Source organism: Tachypleus tridentatus, chromosome 2 (assembly GCF_004210375.1).
Source record: "Tachypleus tridentatus isolate NWPU-2018 chromosome 2, ASM421037v1, whole genome shotgun sequence".
Classification (NCBI taxonomy): Eukaryota; Metazoa; Arthropoda; class Merostomata; order Xiphosura; family Limulidae; genus Tachypleus; species Tachypleus tridentatus.
Genome location: NC_134826.1, coordinates 93,313,163 through 93,340,392, shown reverse-complemented (window position 1 = coordinate 93,340,392; position 27,230 = coordinate 93,313,163). Strand labels below are relative to the sequence as shown.

Genomic DNA, 27,230 nt, shown 5'->3' with positions numbered 1-27,230 from the left:
GGTATCGAAACCGATAGCTAGTGGTACAAGTCCGCAAACATACCTCTGTACCACTGCGGCGTTTGTATATTATGAAACAACTGATTGGTAGCATTTAAGAGTATGTGAGAGAAAGTATGGTTAGTAATACTGGTGAGTACATGACGAAAAAACTAGTTAGTAGCTTCGGCTAGTGAATAATGGAAAGAGTGTCTAGTATTTTTGGCGAGAATGTGTTTAAGTATGTTTGATAGAAAATGATGACGTGTTAGTGGAAGGCTTAGTCTCTGTTAATCTTACAGACTGGAGTCTTAAGCTCTGAATTTCGTTGGCATGGCAACTAAATATTTAATATTCCAAATACTCATCTTGAACATTAACTAAAGAAATCAGACCCATACGTTCTTCATCAGGTAGTCATATTGCTTCTACGTTACATAAAAAAATAAACCGTAGATTATTAACGCACACTCTCTTTTTACCAATGTGTGTTATGTTAGCCCTTTTGTTCTACGAAAAACAAAACAAAAGAATCTTCCACTACTTATCAACCCAACTTACTAGCAAATCCTGTAGTTTTCGAAAAACCAAAAACAAAAAAACCCAAACCTGTTGTCTTACAACGATTAAATGTGAGGAAATATGTTATTTAGAGTACATGATGGAAATATGGCTAGTTTCATCAGTGAATAAATAATGAAAAGTCAAGACAGATTTGTGCTAATACCTCTATAAAATGTGATCGAATTTGTTCCAGATTTCATAGGAACATTAAGGTCTGTCTATACTCTTCATCACACTACAAAAAATAATCCGAATCGTTTATTATTCTGAATCTAAGAAGAATTTCAGTTTTCGAAGGTAAAATTTGGCATTATTTAATACAAATGCATGTAATCTTGGAAAGGAGCGTCAGGGCGAAAGTATGATGCAATCTCTCTGTTTGCTAGTTCCAACTATTACCACTCTTACGTTTTTCTTGTACACACTTTTTTATATAAACTAAACCTTACACCAACGTCTCCAGTTAATCTCCAATGTCAGCTCATCTGAAACATCCGGCTTACGTGACGCCGACATATTTACCTTTATGTTACACTTCACTCGCTAATCACAAACCTTTATCTAAAAAAAACTGTCTACTTGATCAGCTTCACATAGGTTTAAGATTCAACCCCATCCCTATCAAGCCAGTTTCTAATGGACTCAAGTTTCTGAAACGCTTAGGTGTACTAAATATTTTCAAAATCTACATTATGTCAGTTCATATTATAGTTCTTTAGTATTTATTTATATCTTCGACAACGCAAAATATAAATTAAAAAATGTTTTGAAATGCAGAAGCAATCGAATAAAAAAGTTACTGCAATAAAAATATGTCCACACTTAAAATTAAAAAAATATATCTACAGATAAAACAGGTTTTTAAAAACATTTTTAATTTCCGTAAAATACTACGTTTCGCTATGTTTGCCTAATGTTGTTAACTGCATACACTTAAGTGATGGAACGAAACCGTTACGTTTTATTCTATTAGTAGCGATATTACACCTAGAAAGCAAAATATAAACAAATCAAATACAAATTGTAATATTTTGTTGTTATCTGTGTAAGTAGTTTGCTCTGATCAAGAAAAAAAGTAATAATTAGTCAGCACTAAATGTTCTACACAACTTTAAGCTGTTTATTCATCAATAAGTACCATCATCACTATCTCCAATCTACTTGAATATCATCATCCTAAATCAACTACAACTATCTGAATTCTTCATGTCTTTGAAATTTTGTTTTCCTTTTCTAATAAATATTATGCACCAAACTGTATGCACAAAAGGCTCTCAACTTTAACAGTTATATATTCAAGATTCTACTAAAATTATTTTTTTGAAAAAAAGACTACCCAAGAAAATGTCCACTGAAAGTTAGACATTTTAGAATACTTAAAAATCTCTTCCTAACCACTTAAGTATTCAAAGAGTTACTAAAGGTCAAAATCGGCCATTATCGTCTCATTTGGACACGGCATCTATTAGTCTTAGCCAGAAAAGGTTGTTTTCATCTTGGGTCTCTGGCCATGGAATATATGTTCTTGTCTTGATTAAGTATTTTAAATTCTTGGTAAGTAACTTGTCGTTCAAATCATCAAAACGAATTAACACCAGTGCATCACGATCATCTTCAAACAGTCTGTGTTGTGCCATGTGAAGCTCAAACATGCACCATTTGCTGTTCACAAAGGACTTGGACAGAACAAGAATTGTTTTTCTGCTCTTTACAATCGCCTGGAGCACATTTTCTGTTATTGGTCTTCCTACATCGAAATCTCTATCGTGGATACACAGACGAAGTTTCGTTTCTTCGTTCTCTAGCGCAGGAAGAAGCTTCTCATATACCCATGCTACGTCATCTTCGCTGTAGGAAATAAAGGCATCGTACAAGAAATGTTCACTTTTGTTGGTTTTTCGGAAGCGTTTTACTTTTGTGCGAATTAAAAACCACCAGTATCTAACATACCAACGGAAGTAGTACCCAATTATGAGAACTGTTAAAACAACAGCTACTAATGTTACAATGGAAGAAGAAAGAACCAACTTTAGATTGACAACGTATGCGATACAATGTTCTGTTGGAATCTTCACAAATAGGAGAAACTTGCCTTCTAAATCTTTTGGATTTTTGCATGCATACTTTTCAGGAAAATGATGCAAGTCTTTAATGATAACGTTAGTACTGCTTATCCATCTCTGGAAACTTTCCATTCCGCAAACAAAACAATCATATGGATTATCAGACAAGTCTATTTCTTCCGTTACTTTTACAAAATCTTGTAACATTGCTTGAGTCACATATCTAATATTGTTTTTTTTAAACCGTAAAACTCTTAGTTTTGGATTATTCTCAAAAAGTGAATCATTCCAAGGTGCAACGAAGTTGTTTGAAAGAAAAAGAAGTTCCAAATTTGAGGATCTCGAAAATGTTGCAGAGTCCAAAAGTCTTATATTATTATCACTTAAAATCAAAACTTCCAAAGATGGCATCTTATGAAAAGGATATGAATAGCTTCTTAAAATCAAGTTGTTTGACCTTATAAATAGGTATGTGAGATTTGTGAGGCCGTGAAATGTATTATTATTCAAATCTATGATATTGTTGTTATTTAATAACAGACGCTCAAGTGATTTCAAAGATTCAAATGCAAAATCTTCTATTTTAGTTATTAAACTTGAAGATAAATCCAACTCCTTTAAGTTTTCAAGACCATTAAAATATAATCTGTTGATTGAAGATTTTATTGGGTTTGATGCCAGATTAAGGTATTCTAAATTTTTTAAAGTTGAAAAGGAGTTATTTTCCAAAAATAATCTGTTGTATGAGTACCAATCACCAACGTAATCGCTAACATCAAGTTTCCGTAACTTGGTAAGAGGGCGTAACTGATTTTGCCCTATAGAGGCGAGTTTATGGCGTTTAAGAATTAAAACTTCCAGATTGGGCACTGTGTGCAAAGACTGCCCCAAGTCCTCAACAGAACATGACATTAAGGATAATGTTTGTAAAGACGGAATGTTTGGAAATAGTGGGATATTCAAAAAATGATTACCATCGAGATTCAAAGATTCGACAAAAGTATTAGAAAGAGGCGATAGACTATCTGATGGAAAACTTGCCAGTTTACTGAGTTGCGCTAGCTTAAACTCCTTTATTTGCGTGGACCGTAGACCTAAAGTAGCGTTTTTTAAAGCCTTTTCTGATAAAATATTCTCTCCCAAATCTAAAATCTCCAGATTTGATAACACCCCAAAAGAACCGTTCTCAACTGTTTCCAGAATACAGTTATTAATATTCAAGTCCCGTAGAGAACTGTTGCGCAGGTTTTCTACGTCACTGAAGCGTACATAACGAATTAATTTGTTGTTAGAAAGATCTACTTTTTCAAGGTGTTTTAATGTTGAAAGGGCCTTAGATATGACCCGAAATGAGAGAATTAAATTACCAGAAAGATCTAATGTCGTTATATTTTGAGTTTCAAGAAAAAGATTTGGATGTAATTTTTTAAGGAAGTTATTGCTTAAACCTAAAAATTCCAAACGAGAGAGCCCCCTGAAAAACTCTGGCATAATGTTAGTAATTCTGTTTTTGTACAGTTCAAATCTTCGCATTTGTTTTAAATGAGAAAATAAAGAACGATCTAATACAGTGTAATTTCCTTTACTTATACTCAGTTCATACGTTTGCTGGGGTACACGATGGGCTATCAACTCGATGGTCACCCCACGACAGTACACTCGAAGTTGCTCCGTGTAAATGGACACAGTGCAGTTCGGGATTGCAGTAACATTATAGTGACTTCTTAAGGTTTTCAGCTTGTTCTTAAATCCTGGAGACCACTTATCCACTTGGGAATTTGTAGCGAGGATAAGTGTTAGTACAATAAAAACTCCAGCCAGCAACATGATTTCTGGAAAAAAAATTATAAAAGGCTTTGGAGACAGGATAGCTTTTTTGAACATTTTAACATGTTATTTGTTGCGAAATAAAATGAAACATTAATCATATTCTGGCGTATCAGTTCAGTTATTGAGTGAAGACTTTATTAATTCCTTACAGTGCACGTTAGCAGTAGAAATAGTAGACGTATAACAAACATTCCTAGTACCTCAATGTTCCTTTCCTATAGTTGTTTTTGCACAGTTACATAGAGATTATCTACGATTTCTCTGCGCGAGGAACAAAACCCCGAATGTAATCGTTGTGAGTCTTTAAGGTTATCTCTGACATTGTATGAAATATCAAGTTTTATGCAAAAACCTGTTCATATATCATATTTAAGCTGAATACTTAAAAAAGTGACGATACTTGTAAATCGCATTCAAAAGAAGAAGAGATACCGCAGTATCCAAGATTCGGTACAAACAAACAGAATTTCAAACCTGGACATTTAAAGCTATTCTTTAATAACAGTAATGAGATCGGTGACTTATAAAGTCGTTACTGTGTGCCTTGATGTAGCCACTGTTTGATTAAAGCGCTGTTTAATCACAATAGAAGTTGTACTACAAGATATGAACTTCATAATTTTGCCTCTATTATGACAGGAGTTCGAACTATGCTCGGAGTGACAATAAGCCCACACTAAACCAGCTAGGCTGAAAAATATCTGTACAATAAAGTGCAGATATATTTAGTGGAATTGGTTTCGAAGTCAAAAACAAAGAAGACTGATTCCAGTGATAATTTTACTGAACCAAATAGTTGGAGAAATTCCATCACCAGCAAATCAACGTTGAAATCATTGTTGTACTAAACACAGAAGCTAAACAATAAAGCAAGCTGTGAAGACAATCAAATATACAAAACGAAGCAGAAATTACACAGATGGCAATGATACATTGTACATCAGAAGCCAACTACAAAAAACAGAGAATTACAAGTTACAATGATATGTTGCTATCTGTGTAAGTTCAAAGCATTAAGAAAGGTTAATTACATTATTTAACAAATTTTTACTTTTTCTTGTTCCTGGGCAGAAAGTGTTATTTCCCAATTGCCTGGCCTAAATAAATGGAAAAAGACTATTTTTCTCTTCAAACTTTGCTTTGTGACCTGGGTAATGAAATTCTCAAATTTATCCATTTTCCAGAACATTCCAGATAAATTCAGTGCTGAGTAGCTGATAGAGAATTTTCTCGAAATTACAAGAATTTTCAAGAACCTTTTAGAATTTTCTAGAACTTTTATAGTAATATATATACAGGAACTCACCACTTCAGTTTAGTTCTAGCTGCCTAAGTGGACACATAGACCTATCTAATATTATCAGAGATGGCATCAAGAAGCTGCAAGGATTTTTCAGACGCATTCTGCTATGTATTGGCCAATTTATCAAGAGGAGAGCGAAAAAAGTACTCTGTGACAGCATCTGCTAAAATGTGTGAAGCCTACAAGGCATACTTCGGCATGTTTGTCGGAGATCAAGACAAACCCTTGGCACCTGATTTTACCTGCGAGCACTGCAAAAACCTCTAGAAGGTAAGACAGATAATGTTTGCTTGCTTGAATAGTGATATTTTATATTATACAAATTTTAGACATTTTAAAATTTAAATATCTTTTAATTAATTTTTTAAGATTTCCAACAATATAGAAAAAATATCACAAAATATCTTGCATGAACCTCTTACATTAGTTGTGGATGAAATAAATTTATTCTTTATAACAACAATTTTATTTTGCTCTTTTGCAGAATGGTACAGAGAGGAAAAAAGAGCCATGAAGTTCGCTGTTCCAACAATTTGACGTGAACCCACTGACCACTCAAGCAATTGCTACTTCTGCATGGTGAACCCTTCCAAACGTCGGGCTGGTAAGAATGCATCTGCTATAATGTCCATTATCCATCGCCCCAGTGCCACACTGCCCTAAGCTACCCATTCCGCCAGAGAGAAAGCAGCCATCCTCAGAAGGGAGCAGCAAATCAGAAGAGGAGGAAGACGTTGAAGATCCAGATTACAATTTCAGAAGTGCAGCTGGTGGGAGAAACCCATACTACCCCAACCAAAGAGACCTCAATTACTTGAGCAGAGACCTTGGTCTAACAAAGTCGAATGCCGAGACTATATTTGGGGGCTGATATGTGAAAGTGGTTTATATTACAGTCGCAAATCTCGAAAAACTACTCACTTCTAAACATTTTTGTATGACTTTAGTATAAATACATATAAATCTTGATTCATATGTTGTTTTATTCAGACCTTATGTAAATGAAAATGTGCAAATTTTCCCGTTTTTACATAGAAAATAGGTTAATTTCTAAATTTCATTATCCAGGTCACAAAAGCAAAATTTGAAAGGAACAATGGCCATTTTCTGTACTTTTACAACACAAGCAAGTAAGAAATAACACATACTATTCAGATATACTGTATACGAGAAACCACGTACAAAAAAAAACACCTACTACAGGTCAAGAAGAAATCACACAGACTGCCACATGGATTTCACTGCTAACTGAAGAATGGGATTGTAATAAACAAGTAACACAAACTCCTTGAATCCTTAAACCATCTGTAAGCTTTACGAATCCCATCAGTATATGACCCATTAATTTAAATATGTTAGAAAATTAAATACTAGTGATTTATTTAAGCATCGACTACAGTATGTGAATGTGAAAACTTGTTTTGTAGAAGTTTGCACGAAGGCTATCTGCGCTAGCTGACCCTAATTTCGACTAGTCTGGAGGAAAAATAGCTAATCAACACCACCACCGCCAACTCTTGAGCTAATCTTTATCAACGACCACTGGGCTTGTTTGTTTGTTTTGAATTTCGCGCAAAGCTACTCGAGGGCTATCTGCGCTAGCCGTCCCTAATTCAGCAGTGTAATACTAGAAGAAAGGCAGCTAGTCATCACCACCCACCGCCAACTCTTGGGTTACTCTTTTACCAACGAATAGTGGAATTAACCGTAACATTACAACGCCCCTACGGCTGAAAGGGCGAGCATGTTTACGACCATTGGGATCGACCATCTTAATATAACGCCTCCATTACTGAAAATGCGAGCATTTTCGATGGTAGAATTCGAACCTGTGAGCCATACATTGTGAATCGAGTGCTCTAACCATCAGGCGTGAAGATGGAGAAAAATAAATTCAACCTTTTCGTTAGAAATAAAAAGAAATGGCGAGTAATCATTAAAAATTTATGACAAAGTCTAGGTAATGTGCTTGAGGACGTTCAATGATAATTTGACCACATATATAGGATAAAGAAAAAAACAAAGAGAGAGTTAAAAATCAGCTTACATTCCCAACTAAAGTTAAACACTAAAATTATCTTTGACTAAGGAAACAGGTAGTCTAGTGGTTAGTACGTTCAAACTGTGAATCCGAGGTTCGCTATCTCTTTGCTACAAAATTGCGTTCTAACTCTCTAGTCGTAGTTGCGTCATAAGAGATTATAGAGGACTTCTGGTCAGGTGAAGACGTATGAAAAATGTGAATAAATTGGGTTATTAAATGTATTTAGAAATAAATAACTATTATTTCGTTTCTAACTATCATTATTTCTAGGGGTCATGGATCGAATCACAAAAATATTTTAGAATGATTTGCCGGTTTGTTTTGAATTTTACGTGACGCTACTATCTGCGCTAGTTGTCCCTAATTTTGAAGTAATAGACTAGAGGGGAGGCAGATAACCAAAATCATCCATCACCAATTTATGAGCTATTCTTTAATAACGATTAGTGGAATTAACCGTCACATTATAAAGCCCCCACGGCTGAAGTGGCATGTTCGTAAACGAGATTCGTATCCGAGAGATTCAGACTAAGTCGAGGGCCATTATCACTAGGCCAATTTTGGAATAAAAACGTATCACCATTCTACAACTAAGGAAACTTTCTTAGCAAAATAAAATTTTATTTATACTTTGTTTTGTGTTATTTTATGCCTAAACACTGAATCCAACCGAATATGCCTCAAGTTTTTTCATAGGCGTTATGGATATTCTTTTCTGAAAACTACTAAAACGTAACTTCAGAGAAGAACTCGAAATCAGTGAGAAACAAAAAACAGTTATTTCATATGATATCCTGCTCTCTATTTATATAAAAAAAAACGACTTCACCGGAATTACCGCAATAACAGAGAATTCCTTGCAATATCAGGGGGTTTTCCTGAGGTTTCTGTGATTTTTTACATTAGATATGTGCGTGCAAGTGCAATAAACAAGTTAATTCAGGCTACTAATTTTTTAAGTTTGTCTTAGTGTAGTATTAAAGAAACCTGAAATGCCAAATACTTATTACTCGTGAGAGAATTTAAGAAGTTTTACTCTTTTTTCATCAGGAGTTCCTAATGAAGAACGAGTAACACTTTGAAAACACTCCAGTTTTTAATACCTCTTACAGGAATTTTTTGGTTTTGTTTTTTTATATCCCAGTGCTAGTTTACGCAAAATCATTGTACTTCTAACGTCAAATGTTAAAAAGATCAAATAGCTTCTGCCTGATGAAAAAAAGATTACTCAAAGCGACTCATTTTTCTTTTAAATTAACTCATATTTTTATTTAATTTTTAGCTCTGCGGTTAATTATTAAATTGCTGTATACTTTATAATTAAAGTCTGCTGCCTTTAGCAACAAACGGTTTGGTTATTTGTTGTTAAGAGCAAAGTTACACAATGGATTATCTGTGTGCTGCTCACCACAAGTACCGAAAGTTAGGGAACTTGGTCCAAGTGAGACGTAATGCCTAATACGCCATCAGTTTAGACGCCTATGCAATAATTTCTACACAGAAGCTGTTAAATTCTACAATATTAATTGCAACTGATAGCGATTAGTATTACATATGAAAAACAGGCAAGCTACAAAAAACCTTCTACGACTAATTTGTTCTAGGTCATAGAATACTCAGAGAGTTTGGGCTTACTTAGCAATATTACCAAACACTGAAACAGCACTGTCACATGCAAAACTTCACGTACTATACCTATCAGTCTACTGAATTCCTTTTACTAACGAATAGTAGGATTGACCGTCACATTGTACCGCTCCCACGACTGAAAGGGCGAGCCTATTTGGTGTAAAACTAGAGGGAAGGCATCTAGTCATCACACTGCAAAATTAGGGAGGGCTAGCGCAGATAGCCCCCGTGTAAATTTGCGCGAAAGTCTAAACAAACAGTCTACTGCAGTTAGTCAGTATAAATGTTAATATTCAAAAACTGAAAGTTATGTATTAATCTAGTCAATACTATAAAGAATTAAAATCCGTATTAAATTATTCAAATTCAGTAATTTAAAATACTGTAAGTCACAGAAATATACAACCTTACGTCTTGCATAGTATATGGCAATTTACACCTAAATATTCACACAACAATAGGACAGCCTTTGTGAACAGATAATCACCAGTGTATCAAAAGTGTATACACTAAACAAGTCTGTTCAAATGTACAACTCAGCTAAAAGGGCAATAACTATGTACAACACTATATAGTCGTAAAATAATTACTTCACAAACTAGGATGATCATATGGTTGACATATCAATTAATGGAAGGGATTCGTGACTCTTGGTTCCAAGGCTACTGAATGAATTTTCTGAAGTGAAATATCATCCAGCATTTGGAAAGAATCTCTCACCTTATCTAGCCGAGTGATGAAAACTCTAAGAAGCATGCCACCTGGTCCTCAAAAAATTCTCTCAAGTACATCTAAATAATATACATTTCTACATGCAACAATATATAATAATAATAATGACATAAATATTAATCCCAGCTGATGAGAATTTCGGCTGAAAATCTTAGTTTGGGTTGACTATTTATTTTTGCGATGCCTGAAAAGAAAAAAAAATGAGTTAAATTTACTTGCTCCTAAATGTCAGCACACTACACAACAAAGCTACTTAGCGGTTGCTTCTTGGAAGTTTTTTTTTTTTTTTTTTTTCAATTTCGCGCGAAGCTATTCGAGGGCTATCTGCATTAGCCGTCCCTAATTTAGCAGTGGAAGATTACTCTTTTACCAATGAATAGTGGGATTGACTGTCCAATTATAACGCCCCAACAGCTGAAAGGGCGAGCATGTTTGGTGTGACGGGGATGCGAACCCGCGACCCACAGATTACGAATCGCACGCCTTAACACGCTTGGCCATGCCGGCCTTAAACAAAACAGTAACTGTTTTCACTAGAACATGATCTACTAATACCAGTACTCCAAATGAGAAGCAAATACGTCAAATCTATTCTTTGATACACATACTTAGTGCTCGTGTTTTTTATTATCATTATAATTAGCGCTAAAACATTTAAAAACACAACTATACATATACTGACATAGCTAATACTCGTTTATAATTACTGATAAATGTTACAAAAATATATATGACTTACTTATATTTTAATTAACAGTAATAAACACAAAATATATATATATTATACTAATCGCTTTTCGTTATTATTAATATTAATATGATCTATTAAAAATAAAACTGAGAAACGTTTATACAGCGACTTTTTGTTTTGTTTTTCGCATTTTTGTGCTCCAACAATAGTACTTATAATTGGAGTTACAAATCAGATATTCCGGTTTAAATACCAAACTATACGACAAGTACGTGTTAAATTAAAAGAAAAACATAATGACTAATCATATAAGAATTGTGTTCTTTATATTCCTTGCTCTAAAATACAAGCTACACAGTTACTGGATACAAATTACGTGCTAAAATATTTTGAGTAATATCAGCTTGTAACTTCTGTCCGAAACAAACTCCGGATATTCTTAGAAAGTAGGCTTACCTTTGAAAATAAAGACGTTTTCAGTCTTCGAGTTGTTAACTTTGAGAAAGTTGTTTGTTACGCCTGACTACACCAAGGCAATCGCTTTCTTTTCTCATTAAATTTCAGACAGCAAATTATAAATAAGAGTAGTAATTATTTCAATTGTTGAACATTACAATCACTTACATAACAATATTAAAATAATATTTCATCAGCTGGATTTCTTTTACTTGAACACAGTTAAATCTTTAATTCCACCCTCTTTCGATCATTTCACGAAGTTTAACACATGAAAACTGAGTAGTTCAGTAACAACTAAATTAAAGTTTATAACATGTTCTCGGCCTGTTCTAGACTAAACTTCTGTTTTCTCAGCCACGCAGCCTAAACGTTTAGCAATACTTAGTTTGAGGCTACATTTGTTTTGTAACGTTGATTGTGATTACACGTACCTTCCTAAAAAATGTTAGCTGGAAAACAGTAAAGCCACCAGCACTGGAGAGCGTGTGATTTTCACGTAGTTGTGTCTAAAGGAAGCTGTTTAAATGCATTTATTTATTCAGTCTTATCTGTTGGCGTTTAATGCACTTGAAGAAAATAATTTCAGATTTGGTTTGTTTTGAATTTAGCCGTCCCTAATTTAGCAGTGTAAGACTAGAGGGAAGGCAGCTAGTCATCACCACCCAACGCCAACTCTTTTATTAACGAACAGTGGGATTGGCCACTATTATAACGCACCCACGCCTGAAAGGGCGAGCATGTTTGGCGCGACGGGGATGCGAACCTACGACCCTAAGATTACGAGTAGCACGCCTTAACCCACCTGACCTACTTTTAGAAGTCATTTTATCGCTAATAGCTACACTTGTATCTGTTAAGTAAAAAGTGAATATCAACACAATTCTATTTTTGCAATAACTTTACCTGTTTGTATCTATTTTCCTTTTTTAAATGTGTACATTACATTTCCATAACTAATTCCACAAAATTACTTATATTTTTCGTGTGTTTTGATAAAAGCAACGTATTACTTACTACATCTTATTCGTTAGTGTATTATATATATTGAATTAAAATTGTTGGTTCTTGTACTGCGAAAAAATTAACATTGAAAGCTATTTCCAGAAATTCTGACGCGCGATGACATATCATTTAAAACTTCCCTCAAATAGACTTTATTAAAATTAATATACAAAATTCTAGCTTCTATTTTTGGAATGACGTTATTCCGTAAGAGGGGGTAAATATTAAGTAATCTTACTTCTCGTAGTTTTAAATATTGCTACCAGATGTTTCACTTATCATTCTGTGGAAGTTAAAACTTGAAAACTTAGATGTCGTTTCATTAAAAAATCTCACAGTTTACCAACTGTACTGAGTTTATATATTTCAACACGAAGCAAACGTTACTCTTAATTGAGAATAATTTGGTTTACAGTACGAACTTGAGTATTTCAACACCATGTTCGTTTGTTTATCCTTTTCCACGACACTAATATAAATTGTATTGAGCATTTCATACTTGTAATATAAGTTGGTACCATAATTACTTTCCAAGCAAGCTTCGTATTTGCCTTTATATCCTCACAAACCGGCTTTAAAATCCAATCAGTAAGTTAGTTTCCAGATATTCGCGCAAAGTTACACGAAGGCTGTCTGCATTTGCCCTTAATTTTAAATGATAGATCAGAGAGGAAAAGCAGCTGGTCAAAAGTATCCATTGCTAATTTTTAGGCTACTTTTGTCTCGTCAAATGGTGGGATTTTACTGTCACTCTTATAACACACACATGACCGCAAAATGCGAAGTGTGAATTTTTATACTATAACATTCTTCGTAACCTATTGTTCACAGTTACTATAATTTATTGATAAGAATCAATGGCGAGCTACAGGAGTGGCGCAGGGGTACAACCCAGATTCGAAAGCTCTACTCCTACGCAGAACTCTCCAAATGAAATTCCGTCACACCAAATATGCTCATCTTTTCAGCCATGAAGGCGTTATGATGTACAGTCAATCCCACTATTCGTTGGTAGAATAGTGCAACAGTTGGCGGTGAGTGGTGATGACTAGCTGCCTTCCCTCTAGTCTTAAACTACTAAATTAGAGACAGCTCAGACAGCCCTCGTGTAGCTTTATGTGACACTCCAAACAAACAAACCAAATGAAATACAGTCTAAGATTTTGGAATTCTCGACATTGTGACTCCCATTGACACCAAACATGCCCGTCCTTTCAGCCGTGGGGGCGTTATAATGCCAAGTTAATCCCACTATTCGTTGGTACTAAGAGTTTGCTGTGAATGGTGATGACTAGCTGCCATCCCACTGCTAAAGTAGGGACAACTAGCGCAGACAGCCCTCGTGTAGCTTTTTGCGAAATTAAAAAAACAACAAAAACAAAACCCACCGACATGAAAGTCTTAATTTTGTTAACCCAAGCAAAAAATCCTAGAAACCGCATACAAATATTATTTCAGTGTAATTTACTGTTGCGTCGTTTTTCCTCAGTGCGAAGCTACACAACGAACTATCAGCACTCTCATCTATCGGGAGGAATAAAACCTTGGATTTTGAGCATTGTAAGTTTGTAAGTCTTACTTTATATTTATATATATATACATACATACACACACCGTTTAGTATACTCATACGGAAGTCAGAACATGCTACTATCTACTCAAGATTTAATAATTATGTAATTATTCCTTTTACGTTTACGAAAAAACATTAATTACTTGTATAATTATTTCAAATTGTTACAGTGTACCGCAAAATTTCAAATTTTTCAAATATTTATACAAGTAAAAATTTTGTTAAATTATTTTATAAATTATGTTATGTACAGTAATAAACTCTAACAAAACGCATTTTAAGTTTACTAGACTACTATTAATTATTGTGGATTGTTCTAATAAATCTCCCTTCGATGTTCCATGGTCATATAACACAGGTCAATTTGTTTATGTCTTAATGCTATGACAGCAACTTTCGTGGATCTAATATTTGACATGGTCCGACGTTTTATATTATTCGAACAACAGTCAAAATAGCAATAGGCCATTAGACAATTCTGTGTGTTATGTTAAAACGTCTAAGATAACCAACTGACAGAGATAATTCTAGCTTTACACATCAAGTAGTTTGTTACCCTTATTGCCTTAAAACAAAAAAGGCACCCATTACCCAGCTCTAAGTAGCAAAGTCACGTGATACTCTGTCCTTGGGTTTTCCCTATGACGTAATACGAGTTTAAGATTTCTGAGTTACGGCACTAGCTATGACAGTACCGTAATATTTAAATTCTATTAATCTAGGAGTAAACCGAGTTTTCATCCTTTTTTTCACAATCTTTAACGAAAAAGTCCGATTTGACTTGTTGGAAAAGATCCTCCTAAACATTTTAAGATACATTGGATACAAACTGTGATTGCAGTTTTATGTTGTTGTTTTGTTTGTATTTTCTGTGAGTTTTTTCAATCGCACAGCTCGTGGAGAAGCAGAAAAAAATCACAGATCTTCCTTATATCATGGAAGAGTAGTTTCCTAATCCATGTAATACATCAGCCTCTGTTTTAGTATAAAACTTTATAAATTAATTATTGAAAAATAGCATTTCTTTCAACAATTTCTAAAATACCGTCTCACCATTTATCAAATTCTCACATCATTAATTTACCGCAGGACGTAGAATGTGATTCAAGAGTACCAAACTAAATATTTCTGAATTTTGTAGTTTACCAAGTAGTCTCCATGTGGGTTATGGTCCATAAAGTACAGTCAGTCTAATAACTGTAGTATACCAAGTACAATCTTTTTGTGCGTTATAGTCCACCAAGTATGGTTTTCCTATGGGTAAAATTCCATCAAGTGCAGTTACTCTGATGGTTAGGAATATATCCCTAAGGGTTATAGTTAACCAATTACAGTTACCATGATTGTTGTGCTATTCCAAAGCCAGTTTCTCTGGCAGTTGTAGTCTAATATAGTATCCTTCAGGTTTATTGTACATTTACTCCAAAGTTTGTGGTACATCAATCACAGACTTCCTGTAGGTAACAGTCCACTAAGTAGAGTCTTGCTCTGGGTTATTTTCCAGAAAATATACAGTTAACCTGATGGTTGTGGTATACTAAGCAGACTTCCTGAGGATTATATCCCATAATGTACAGTTAAACTGATGGTTGTGGTATACCTAGCACAGTCTTCCTGAAGGTTATAATACACCAAGTCCTAACCCTGATAGTTACAGTATACCAAGTACACTGTTGTTTGAGTTATATTCCAACACATACAATTACTCTGATGTTTGTGGTATACTAAGTAAGTCTCCCTAGGAGTTATAGTACAATTACCATTAAGGTTGTGGGATATCAACTAAAACAGCCCTGAAGGTTACAGTATAAGTACAGTTACCTTGATTTTGTGGTATATCAAGTTTAGTCTCCCTAAAGGTTATTACCAATTAAATACAATCTTATTGATGGTTATTGTCCATACCCCTGACTGTTGTGGTATACCAAGAAACATCTCCAAGGATTATAGTCCATCAATTATATTTACCCAAATTGTTTTAAAATATTAAATACATCTTCTCCGAGGGTTATAGTGAAACAAGTATGTGCTCCTGAGAGTCAGAGTACACTAAGTACAGTTACCATGATTTTAGTATAGCATATATAGTCTTCTTGTGGGTTAAAATCCACAAAGTCCATCTACCTTGATGGTTGTGGTATATCAAGTACAATACCCCTAAAGTTTATAGTCAACCAAGGAGAGTCTCCCCAATGTTTATAGTCCACCAAAAGTGGTTACCCTGATGGCTGTGACATACGAAGCACAGTCTTCCTAAGTACAATTACCCTTGTGGTGAGTTACACTAATAAAAGTTTCCCAGAGGGTTATAGTCCACTAAATATAGTTATTCTGATTGTTGTTCTATTCCAAGCACAATCTTACTGTGACTTCTAGTACACCAAGTACAGTTTTTCTTTGGGTTAGGGTATAAATTGTTGAATAAATTATAGAAACACATACACTGTTGGTCTTTACAGAACACAGAATGTTGGATGTAAAAACGAAAAAAAGAGGGCAACTTCTTGAAAAGAGGTGACCTACTCTAAGACAACATCAGGACAAATAAAAATACAGAACAATGGCAACTCTACTATCAACTTTAAAATGATAGCAAGAAGTTCACTATATGACAAGCCAATGGAGTTATTAGTTGTACAGGCAAACAACGGAATAACCTGAAAAATACTGCAGTTCATATTTGGTGTTCGTATTCTCAGGTTTCGGTTCATAAAAGGGACCTTTTTTGTGTTTACAGTTTTTGCACAAGACTACACAAAGACTATCTGTGACACTCGTCCTGACTTGTGAACTCGTAAACTATATCCATTGCCAACTCTTGGACTACTGTTACCTGTTGCTTTTTTACTAGACTCACAGATAAATGAGTAAAGCAAAACTGCAGTAATGGAAGCAGATTATGAATCGTTGGATTCACAGTCCAGCCCACTAAACAGTAGATCACAACTGACTTCAGAGTGGAGCCATTGACATTTTTAACCAACTGTAGCCTATATTTCAATAAAATTCAGCAAGATTTTCAAGTTAAACATCTTAACTACATACAGAAGCTGATTTTTGTTTTTAAGGGAAAAACCTCCAAACCTTTAGGCAACAACTAGCTAACTTCAAAGAATCTCACTCGACTGCACTCTCATTTAATCCACCAAGAGTTCAAGAAATGTGAAAAATTACTTTTAAAATTTTATCAACCTGCTTGATTGTGAACCACTTTCAATCGAACTCTCAAGGTAGTGAAGACATCCAATATTGACATACAAACATGTCTTGTATACTGAGTTGAGAACCAAAATCAAAACTCCACTAAAACATTTTTTCTGATTTCATATGAAAAAGTTATATATATGTGAAGATAAAAAAAAGGCCAAATACAGGACTGTTCACAAGTGTCACTGTATTGTTGGTGTACATTCAAATTATGTCACAAACTGGTGTTTTATGTTTTTAAAAGGAGTGCTCAGCACAAAGATTTAAAACCTGTGACTGGTCAAGCTACAGAATAGATCACTTTTTTACGTATTTAAAATCTTTTGTAATGTTATTGGTTCGTGGAGTTTTGCTTCTGACTGGTCTAACTGCAGAACAGAAGACTATTTAGTCAAGCACCCCAAATCCTTTGTTACCTTATTGTTCTGGGGGTAGTTTTACTTCCGACTGGTCCCAACTACAATACAGACAACTTAAAAATGTATCTCATTCAGAATGGCTGGATTGCTTATCAATAAAAGAGTTAATACCCACACCAGCTGTTCTAAGATACATTTTTCATTTCAAGTGAATTTCTCGTCATCAAGAAATACTGACGACTATTTTACTTTGTAACTAAAATACTCTTTTGCTTCCTTGATTTGTGTTGTATTTCTTATTGATCTAACTACAATATAGAAGACTATTCTGACTAGAGTTCAAAGGTGTTGCTAACTTTTACAAGTTACTACTTTATATAATAATCTTTATTGCCTATTGTTATGAAGACACTTCCAAAAACTAAAGAAAAAAATCAACTACATTCACAGTCCTGGTAATTAATAAAATTAACTAGCACAATCAAAGCTCCTGCATGCTTTAATTTGGGAAAATTCGTTTGTGAAAATTACAAATTAAAACTGAAGCCTATCCATACATTACATATACACTAACTTGTTTGACCTTGAGTAGTTGAGTGAGATAAACAGAACAGAACAAATTTTAGCATGTGTTGCATTGTTTTCCCCTTCTTCTGGTAATGGTTGTTGTTTTACTTCATGAAACATTTATTTTCATTGTACAACATATCACTGACAACTCCATCTGGGAATTTTCCATCTGCAAAAATTCAATGTAAAGTGAAATTTCAAAAAAGGACTCTCAAGGCTAGGATATGCGACATTTAAAATTTGGTCTATCGTTGTAACCCCTGATAAAATGCATACATTTAAAAACTTTGTAAAACAACAACAAACAAATAAGTTATAAAATTTTATGTTTATCTTCAAAAACCTACCTGAATTAAGAGTTAATTTCATTTGGTCATTGTTAAGCACAAATCTATAGAATGGGATACGTGTACTCTGTCCACTATAGGTACCGACACTCGACATTTTGTGTCATAAGCCTGTAGATGTAAAACTGAGCCACAGAGGGACAAAAATTGAGTAAGATAGCCATTATAATTTCAGTAAAATTCAATATTACCTTTGCAATTTCTTTAAAATATAAATTTAATGTGTATTACTGTACAAGTGCAAATAGAAAAAAAAAATGTGAGTGACCAGAATAACATATGTCCAAACATTTCATCCAATTACAACAATAGACACAAAAATCGTTTTCTGTACTACAACAGAAACAGGTTTAAACACTTTGGTAACTGAGGATTTGAAAATAGATTATTTCTCTGAAATGTAGAAAAATGTTCATTGAGTTATCTAAGTCTTTCTGTTTTCTAAAACTGCTACAAAAGCTTTAACCTTGTTTTGTGTTTGTTTCCAGATATTCAAGCAAAGGTGCTCAAAAACTACATTTGCTAGCCATCCACAAATGCATGTTTATTCTCATCAAATTCACATCGATCTGGGAACCACCAATTGGCAGGAAGCTCATCCTTCCAGTTAGGGAAGTCACAAGAATTCCAGGAAGAGTTTCACCATAATCGTTTTATTCAGTAAAACACTAATTTGATGCACTACTTTGCACGTTGAACTGACACACTGTTAGATGGTAATTTAATACCACATATTAACAGTCGAACTGCAACCACACACCACTAGTGTATGAAATTTCAGGTGGTCCTGGAGTTACGATGAGACAGATGCAAATCCATAACATCAGGCTACAGGTCACTAAATAACAACAATGACAAAAAACAGTATCGTATAATATATTCAGCATGAGAACCATCAAGCAGAACCTGATAAGGTGGGCTGGGTGTTGAGTGAGAGGGACATAGCCAAACCATGTCCACTAGTGGCTACACTACTGTTACATTCCAAACCAGTGTTATAAAGATATAAAAAATATATACAGGATCTATCTCAATAATAAATGGAATTTTTCATAACTAATCATTTTACTTTCGAAATACCTATCTAATAGTTATGATCTCTTATAATTTAACACAAGTACACTATTTAATTACTTTTAAAATAATTAATATAAGACCTTTGCTACTATAAAATGGATTTCATAGATTAGACAGGGTTTCAAATGTAGTTTATAATTAATAAAATGCTTTTTTTTTTGTCAACCGTCCTATCCTCAATGAAATAGTTAAATAAGGTTTTACCTGCTGATTCAGTTAGTCTTTCACTGCATTGATTGAAAGTGTACAAAATCCTTTAGGTATACATTTTGCAGCATGAACAATGATAAATGATAAAAACACAGATCTATACTTTGTGTCTGTGTCACTTTCCTGTACAAATTTATATGCTTCATCATTACACTCTTTTGCACCAGCATAATGTGTGTTCAAGCCCTGTTGCTTTAGAAATAACTATATTGTCTGTTCCTACTTTTAAGCATATGATGCAAATTGTTGTCTCTAATTTAACACACTTTCTTTTTCATAGTTGATGGGCCAGTATTCATCTATTGGTTTGGATAAATACTGAAAATAGAAACGTTATGATTCAGCAAAGTTATTAACCAGGATAAAAGTGAATGTACATTTTTTTTTTTTTTTTAATTTAGAAGATGAAATACTGTTGTAGCATTTACCAGGCCAGTAATAGGAATACCACACTAAATACCACAACCAGCTATAACAAGTTTGTGTGAACTTGAGACAAGTTTAACTAATTTTTATTGGCTACAAATCAATCTAATTTTGACCCAAATGACACAAAGTTGGGCCATTATGCTGTAATGGCATTGATATCCATTTTCATAGTATTAACTTTGTGGTAAACTATCATCAAAATTGTAAGATGAACATCACCAAATATTGTTAACAGTAATTTAGTTCTTGCAACAACATATTTAACATTAATACTTTCTATGTGAAAATATTCTGGAAGAATAATCATTCATTAAATGTTTGTAAGCACCTATCTCATAACCTTTAACAAAGAACTTAATGGACACAGACAGAAATTACTTCCATATTTTGCTATCCCCCATATTTCAATGTTCAGTTTTCAATGAATTGTCTCTCAGCTTGACCAAGTTTTGGTCTCTCATCAGCACTTTTTGTAGAAAGACCTATTATTGACCATGCTATTAGGGTTAGTATTAATGATTACTAACACACACGTTATAAGGTCTCAAAAACAAAGAAACCATGAATGTAAAGCCAGAGCTGAGGATAATATATGGGTTAATGTATCAGTAGAAAATTCCTCAGAATTTCTGTGGAGAGTCTCCAAGAACAAATGTATGAAAGAAAGATACCTGAGAAGGGTAGTAAGAGCAAGACAAAGGTAAGAATATTGGAATTGTGTGAGACTAACATCAGAGTCAGGAGCTACCTCCAAAAGAGGTAATAATGAATCCTAAAACTGTTGATCCAAAAACAGGTATTCTGCCAGATTGTAAGAAAGGGCATACTTGGGTGGTGGTTAAAGCATGCTGATCCCTTCATATAAGGAGATGGAGGAAATATCAAAAATGGTTGAAAAGAATGTTCATGTAACAAGGAAGGAAGAAGAGAGTAAAAGACAGGGGGAAGAAACAAAACATCACTAACATGAAACATAAAATCTTTGAAGATTAAGGTGAATCAGGCTGGAATGGGGATGGAACAGGAAACTCAGGAGGAGAAAAAGACGACAAAACCTTCATCATTCTGAATAATGCCAGCAGAATCATAAGGGTGATGCTAGTGGACAAAGGTTGACTTGTGTAACATTCAATCTCCCAACATACAAAAGCAGAAAGATTTACCATAGGGTTGCCTGCACCTAAGGCCTGAGATAAAACATTAGTCACTGGTGTGATCCCTGAAGTGGAAACATTGACTTCAGAATTCATGACTCATGAAACTTGTACAAAATTGCGGAGTGCAGAAATAGAGCGACAATAATAAACTGAGAGATAATGTTCTAAAGTATGAGAAAAAAACAACAACACGTCAAGCAAAAATTAAATTATGTCACACAGGAAGCAGTAACCACTAAAGAAAGCATCTGTCCACAAAGATTGCCAAACGAGAAGTGAAGGTGTGGGAGAGAAGTATAAAGAGAGTTACATGCATCAGATGAGCATGCTGTACTACCATTAGTTAATACTGAGGCATGGTGATTTGCATGTGATACACCTTACAATTGGTATGTTCCAATGAAGAGGAACACAATCCTTGTTGCATGCATAAAGAAATAGTTCACATATAGATGGCAGCACTGAATGAGAAAGCTAATCTTGTGACAGGAGGTAAGTAGGTATCAGAAATTATGTTATTAATCTTATTTGAAAGTGTGTGCAATTTTTTGGGACCAAGGACATGCTTGCATCACAAATTTCACAACTGAAAAAATAGTAATTCTGACTTTATTTCAGCAGTTTTTTTTAACATGAAAACATCTAAGAATTGATACTTTGAACTCTGCAAAATGTATTTATGGTAATTTGCAAGAAAAAAATTTAAAATGTTTGAATATTATTACTGGGCAGTTTCAACAAGTATCATCTATGAAGAAAGCTATTATACATTTTTTTAAGATTTTCTGCCCATTCCAAGGTATAGGTTCATATTTACTTAAACCCTAGTAACACTTAGAATAACACTAATTTAAGGTTTCATTTTTCACATAACTTTCCTTTTGTCTCAATGACAAATCAAGAACACTGTATTGAGAGGATTTTATGACATCACAACAACTTGGTTGAACAGTAACAGATAAATCTTAGTCTCAAAACTAGATATAACCAACGGTAAAAAATGAGTGGGTAGAGAAGATTCTTGTCTAACTATTTAATTGTAAAGTAACACTTGGGTAAGTAGTAATGTATGATTTCTGAAAAAGTGACCAGTGGAATTTTCAAAGGGGAGAACAAAGTGTTCTAATGTGAAATTTACAAAAGTTAGAAAAGACAACAAAAACTGAGATTCTTTTTGTAGCAAACACCTTTACTGTTCATCAGTGTTTATGCTATTTTAATGGTTAAAAACAAATAAAAAACATAATTGACAAAAATGGTTAAACCCAAACTAATAAACAAAATGAAACTTTCAAATCAATAATATTTAGAAAATATCTAGTTTCATAATTTTTAATAGTAACTCTTTATATAAGAACTTATATCAACAGACATGAAATTGGATATGCCATTACTAGAACACTACAGACAATAATTAGTTTTATTTTGGAAATAAATAGCTCTATTGGATACATTTCATGACTTAGACATACAATAAAAGTTTTAACAACAAAATCTACACAAATTCAAAACCTAAAATATTACATAAATACCAAATCAAATTACCTAATTTTATTCAAGCATTATGTAGAAAGTATATACCAAATTTCAAGAAATTAGGTTAAGTACATTAAAAATGAAAACAAAACAAACTAGGGTGACAAAGGGTCATTCAGAAGGCTCAGACAGGATAAAACCAGTAGAGAAAAACAAAACAAATTATATCAGCAGAGAAATGGGCCATAATATTTATAAGTTTGATACAGATGTAAGAGTATCTCAATTGTTAAGTGACAATTTTATTGAGAGTCCTCAACAAGAATGGGTTCCATTGCTGTGTTATTTTCATTTTAAATATAAAATAAGTAAAACACACAGTTACCACAAAACAGAATAATAAAATCAAATAATTTGCATATCAGCACTTAGTTATTTCAAATAATAAAATATAACTTGTATTAATATGTAAGCATGCAAGTTTAAAATGTAAATTCACAGACAAATTGTTAATATAAACATTATACTAAAAACCCAGCTTTCTGTATACAACAGAATTATAAAAGCATGCCATATTTCTTGGAGATGCATTCACTAAATTCAACATTACTATGTATAGTTTCAGAAGAACAAGAACAATCCAACAGACTAATGTTGATGACAGTGTGTTAAATATAGCACATCAGTGCACACTCTTTCTTCAAAGAGAAGGAAGTTATTGCTATCAGAGCTTCCCTAACAGTAGGTAACAATTCAGTTTCGTTGTGTCCAATGGAACACACAAGAGGCTCACATTTACATTACATTAGTAATGAGGATAAAATTTCAAGGTATGAAGTTTGTTTTATACATCAGAGATAAATATAAATGAATAAGTTAAAACTTTGCAACATATTCTGATTCCAGTTCCAAACTATTATAAAAAGAAATATACATTAATTACATAACTAAATATTACATTATTGAAATTCTTACTTTAAAAAATTCACTGAAATAACAAGTACAACAGCTAGTTATTTAATGATCCAAGCAAAGCATGTATTAAACAAAAGTAGTGCATTAAATATATAAAAAAGCACTGACTTCTATGTTGTTTTGTCCTCTCATTTCTCTTTTGTAATACATCCTAATACCTTAACTGTGTACTTTATTTTTAACAAGTGAAAAGGGTGTCATATATCAATGTTACATCATTTATAGTTTAATTAAACAATTTTCCAGTAACATATTTATCAATTTGCAAGCCTTTATGAACAATTGGTTTAGTATAACACAAATTTGCACAAATCCCTTAAATATAATGCTAGAACAATTTACTTTTTTTTAACTCACTATTAATTGTATAATAATCAGGATTCAAAGAGATTGGAACGGTAAGTTGCAACTGAATTATTTTAAGTTCACAGAATTGAATTTGATCACAGTATTGACAGAATACCAATTTTCATTTGCAATATTCAATAATTTTTTTTTTTTAATTATGCTCTTAATGAGAAAAAAGAAAATACTACAGGACCAATCATTATTTGGAGTATATGTGTGTGGGTGTGTTTTCTTATAACAAAGCCACATCAGGCTATGTGTTGAGTCCACCAAGGGCAACCAAACCCCTAATTTTAGCATTTTAAATCTGTAGACTTATTGCTGTACCAGCAGGGGATTGGAGTATATCTTTGTTTGTTTGTTTGGAATTTCATGCAAAGCTACATGAAGGATATTTGCACTAGCTGTCCCTAATTTAGCAGTGTAAGACTAGAGGGAAGGTAGCTAGTCATCACCACCCACTGCCAACTCTTGGACTAGTCTTTTCCCAATAAATAGTGGGATTGACTGCAACATTATAATGCCCCCACAGCTGAAAAGGCATGCTGTTTGGTGTAATGGGAATTCGAACCTGCAACCCTCGGATTAAGAGTAGAATGCTTTAACCATGTGGCCGTGCCGGGCCCTGGAGTATATGTAAAAATTATTCTACCAGACTCACACACAATTAAGACAAGTTGGTTTCAAGAAAATGCAGTCTACTAAGTCACATCATAGGTTATCTACTGCTTTTAAACAGCAGATTAAATGTTTACTTCTTTTTAAACATGTAAATAACTATTGAATAAGATTACTTTGGTAGCAGCTTTTCAGACAAGTAGCACGTTATCACTACTGCCTTTTCAATTTAACTTTTACTTCTGTTTTTATTTGTGCACCTCAAATCTTTATTTTCCCTTCAGCAATAATTGTTTCTTGTCTATTTGTTTATGTACAAAGTTTCATCTCTTCTGAAGATAGAAACCACTGTTTACCTCAGATACATTATGGTTTGCTTGCTTTAAGAGCTCTCCAACTATATAGCTAGTTCAAGTAGTTCAACTTGCAGCAATATCATTCTCCACACCAGGACTCGAGTAATGAGAAACAGTTGGGTGTTGAGTTTACCAAAAATCATAAGTCATGCAATTTATTTAGAATAGTATACATATATAAATAGATAACTATTAGGGACTCTATCAAGTAACACAAAGTTTGTTGTACTGTGGTAATTTCCTGTGTGTGTATGTGTGTGTATGTGCAAAAATACATTTTTATTATAAACTTATGCACCACAAAATAAATGATCATGGTGGAAAACTTTAATAAAACACTGTGAACTTCCATTTACATAAATACTTTTGAGGCTCCATAGCCATAAATATATTCACTTTTGTATAAATGGAACAACTTAGCTTTGTTACAGTGTTGCTGGTGTATATATATTTAATAAAAATGCTATATTCTGAAATAATTCTCTCATCAGGACTCTGAAGAGCTAAATAATCACTTGCATATTTTTGATGTAATACAGATAATTGTGAAACATATATACACTTACAATAACTGCTTAACATGAACTCATGCTATTTCTAGTTGTAGTTGCTTATACTGTTTTTCAGCATTATTTTTCATATTAATCTTTTCAAAACAAGACATTTTGCATTCCAAAGAATCATGGAAAATTGTGATTTTGATGGAGTATCAAAATGTTTGTATCTGATTGATTTATTAAACCATTACATAACTTTGTGCTTAACAAGTAAGCATAATAGCAATATTGATTTCTTTCATGAAAATTGATTTATTCATCACTTTGATTAACTAAAAATGGTAAAAATAAGAAACACTAATTTAAGTTAATAGACTTGTTTAAGTGACACTATTGCTATACAATAAAACCAGAAGGGTATTCCAAAGCCACAATACAATTAGTATTTAATACATACCAAACCACCTGATGACTCTATTCAAAGGCAGAATACCCCTTAAAATGTCCTTGTAATTATGAAACGTAATAAATTTCAGCAAAAAAAGGAAATAATAGGAACATAATGAAACATGAATAATGCATGAGAAAAGAAAAAACATAATTCTTTTATAACCACTTAACTGAAACCATACTCAATTAACTCAATAAAAACTAGGCTCTACATTAAAGAACATCCAACCAGCTCAACCCAGCTGAAGTTGGGTTCGGTTTTCTTGAATATATGCCAAGGTAGCCTGACTGATCGTGTTAGATTTATTATCACATGACATTTGTCTTCCTAGTAATTTCATACTAATCATAATTATGATTTTTTCTTAATATCACGAAAACTATCTGAATTTGTGAAACTGAAGGTTTCCCGCGACATTTATTTTTAGCAATTCGATTTACGCACATATTTATAAAAATACAATGTTTACGGAATATTGTTTTATGAAAACCTTCCTACTACTATTATGCTCACCAGTTTTCTCGTCAACGACGAATATTGTTATATATTTTATGAGGCGATGAGTCTAATATTAATAAATGTGATTTAGTGACAAAATATATAAATTAACGCTTATATTTAACAATAATTATTGAAAATATAATAATCTGCATCAGATTCTACATCTATATGTTAAAAATAAAACAGTTCCAAGTTTCACTGTGTCGGTATTTGGGTATTGATGTTGTTAAATACCCAGGAGGGTCAGGTTCATTTGACCTCTTCCTCCCTCCCGAACGATTATAGCGTCTGTCTTTAGGGTTTTTTTTTTAAAGCTTTGGGCCATCATACTCAGGTCCATTTCAGGGCTCAGTCCATGCATGGACGAACAAGAAGTTTTTTTTCTTTTTTTTCTTCATTTAATTTTTTTATATATATATATTTTTGTATTTTCATATATATACATATACTTTTTTTTTTCTTGTATTTTTCTCCTTTTTCTCGATTGAGAGAATGCTACTACTACTTGTAGTAACGCACACACACACACACAAAAGAAAGTAATAATATTATTCAATACTTGAATAATAATTCAAAAAGGAAAAAAAAAATAATGATTAAAAAAAGAAAATAATAATTATAATAATAAAAAGAAACAAGGACTAAGTGTCTAGTGCATAGTGGCCAGCTTGTGTTACATTTCTTAAATATATGTTAAAAGGGGAGAGGTATTTAGGACCATTTACATCATGTACGTGATATCTGTCGAGATCACACATTAAGTCATTTTTTATGCCAATTCTT

At 33.3% G+C, this 27,230-nt stretch overlaps 1 protein-coding gene across 3 annotated transcripts; it reads right to left on the bottom strand.

The window, feature by feature from the left end:
• Positions 1-1,642: 1,642 nt before the first annotated feature.
• Positions 1,643-26,198, bottom strand: LOC143244564 (toll-like receptor 2). 3 transcript variants are annotated; one of them, XM_076489490.1, is made up of 3 exons: positions 25,953-26,198; positions 18,010-18,174; positions 1,643-4,438 (listed from the first exon to the last, which is right to left on the bottom strand). In XM_076489490.1, exons 2-3 carry the CDS (start codon positions 18,071-18,073, stop codon positions 1,989-1,991), a joined length of 2,514 nt encoding a protein of 837 aa, XP_076345605.1. In that variant the 5' UTR covers positions 18,074-18,174; positions 25,953-26,198; the 3' UTR covers positions 1,643-1,988. The 3 variants fall into 3 exon arrangements, with proteins under 3 accessions (XP_076345605.1, XP_076345606.1, XP_076345607.1); XM_076489491.1 differs by lacking the exons at positions 18,010-18,174; positions 25,953-26,198 and adding an exon at positions 11,292-11,745; XM_076489492.1 differs by lacking the exons at positions 18,010-18,174; positions 25,953-26,198 and adding an exon at positions 5,743-5,983.
• Positions 26,199-27,230: the final 1,032 nt, after the last annotated feature.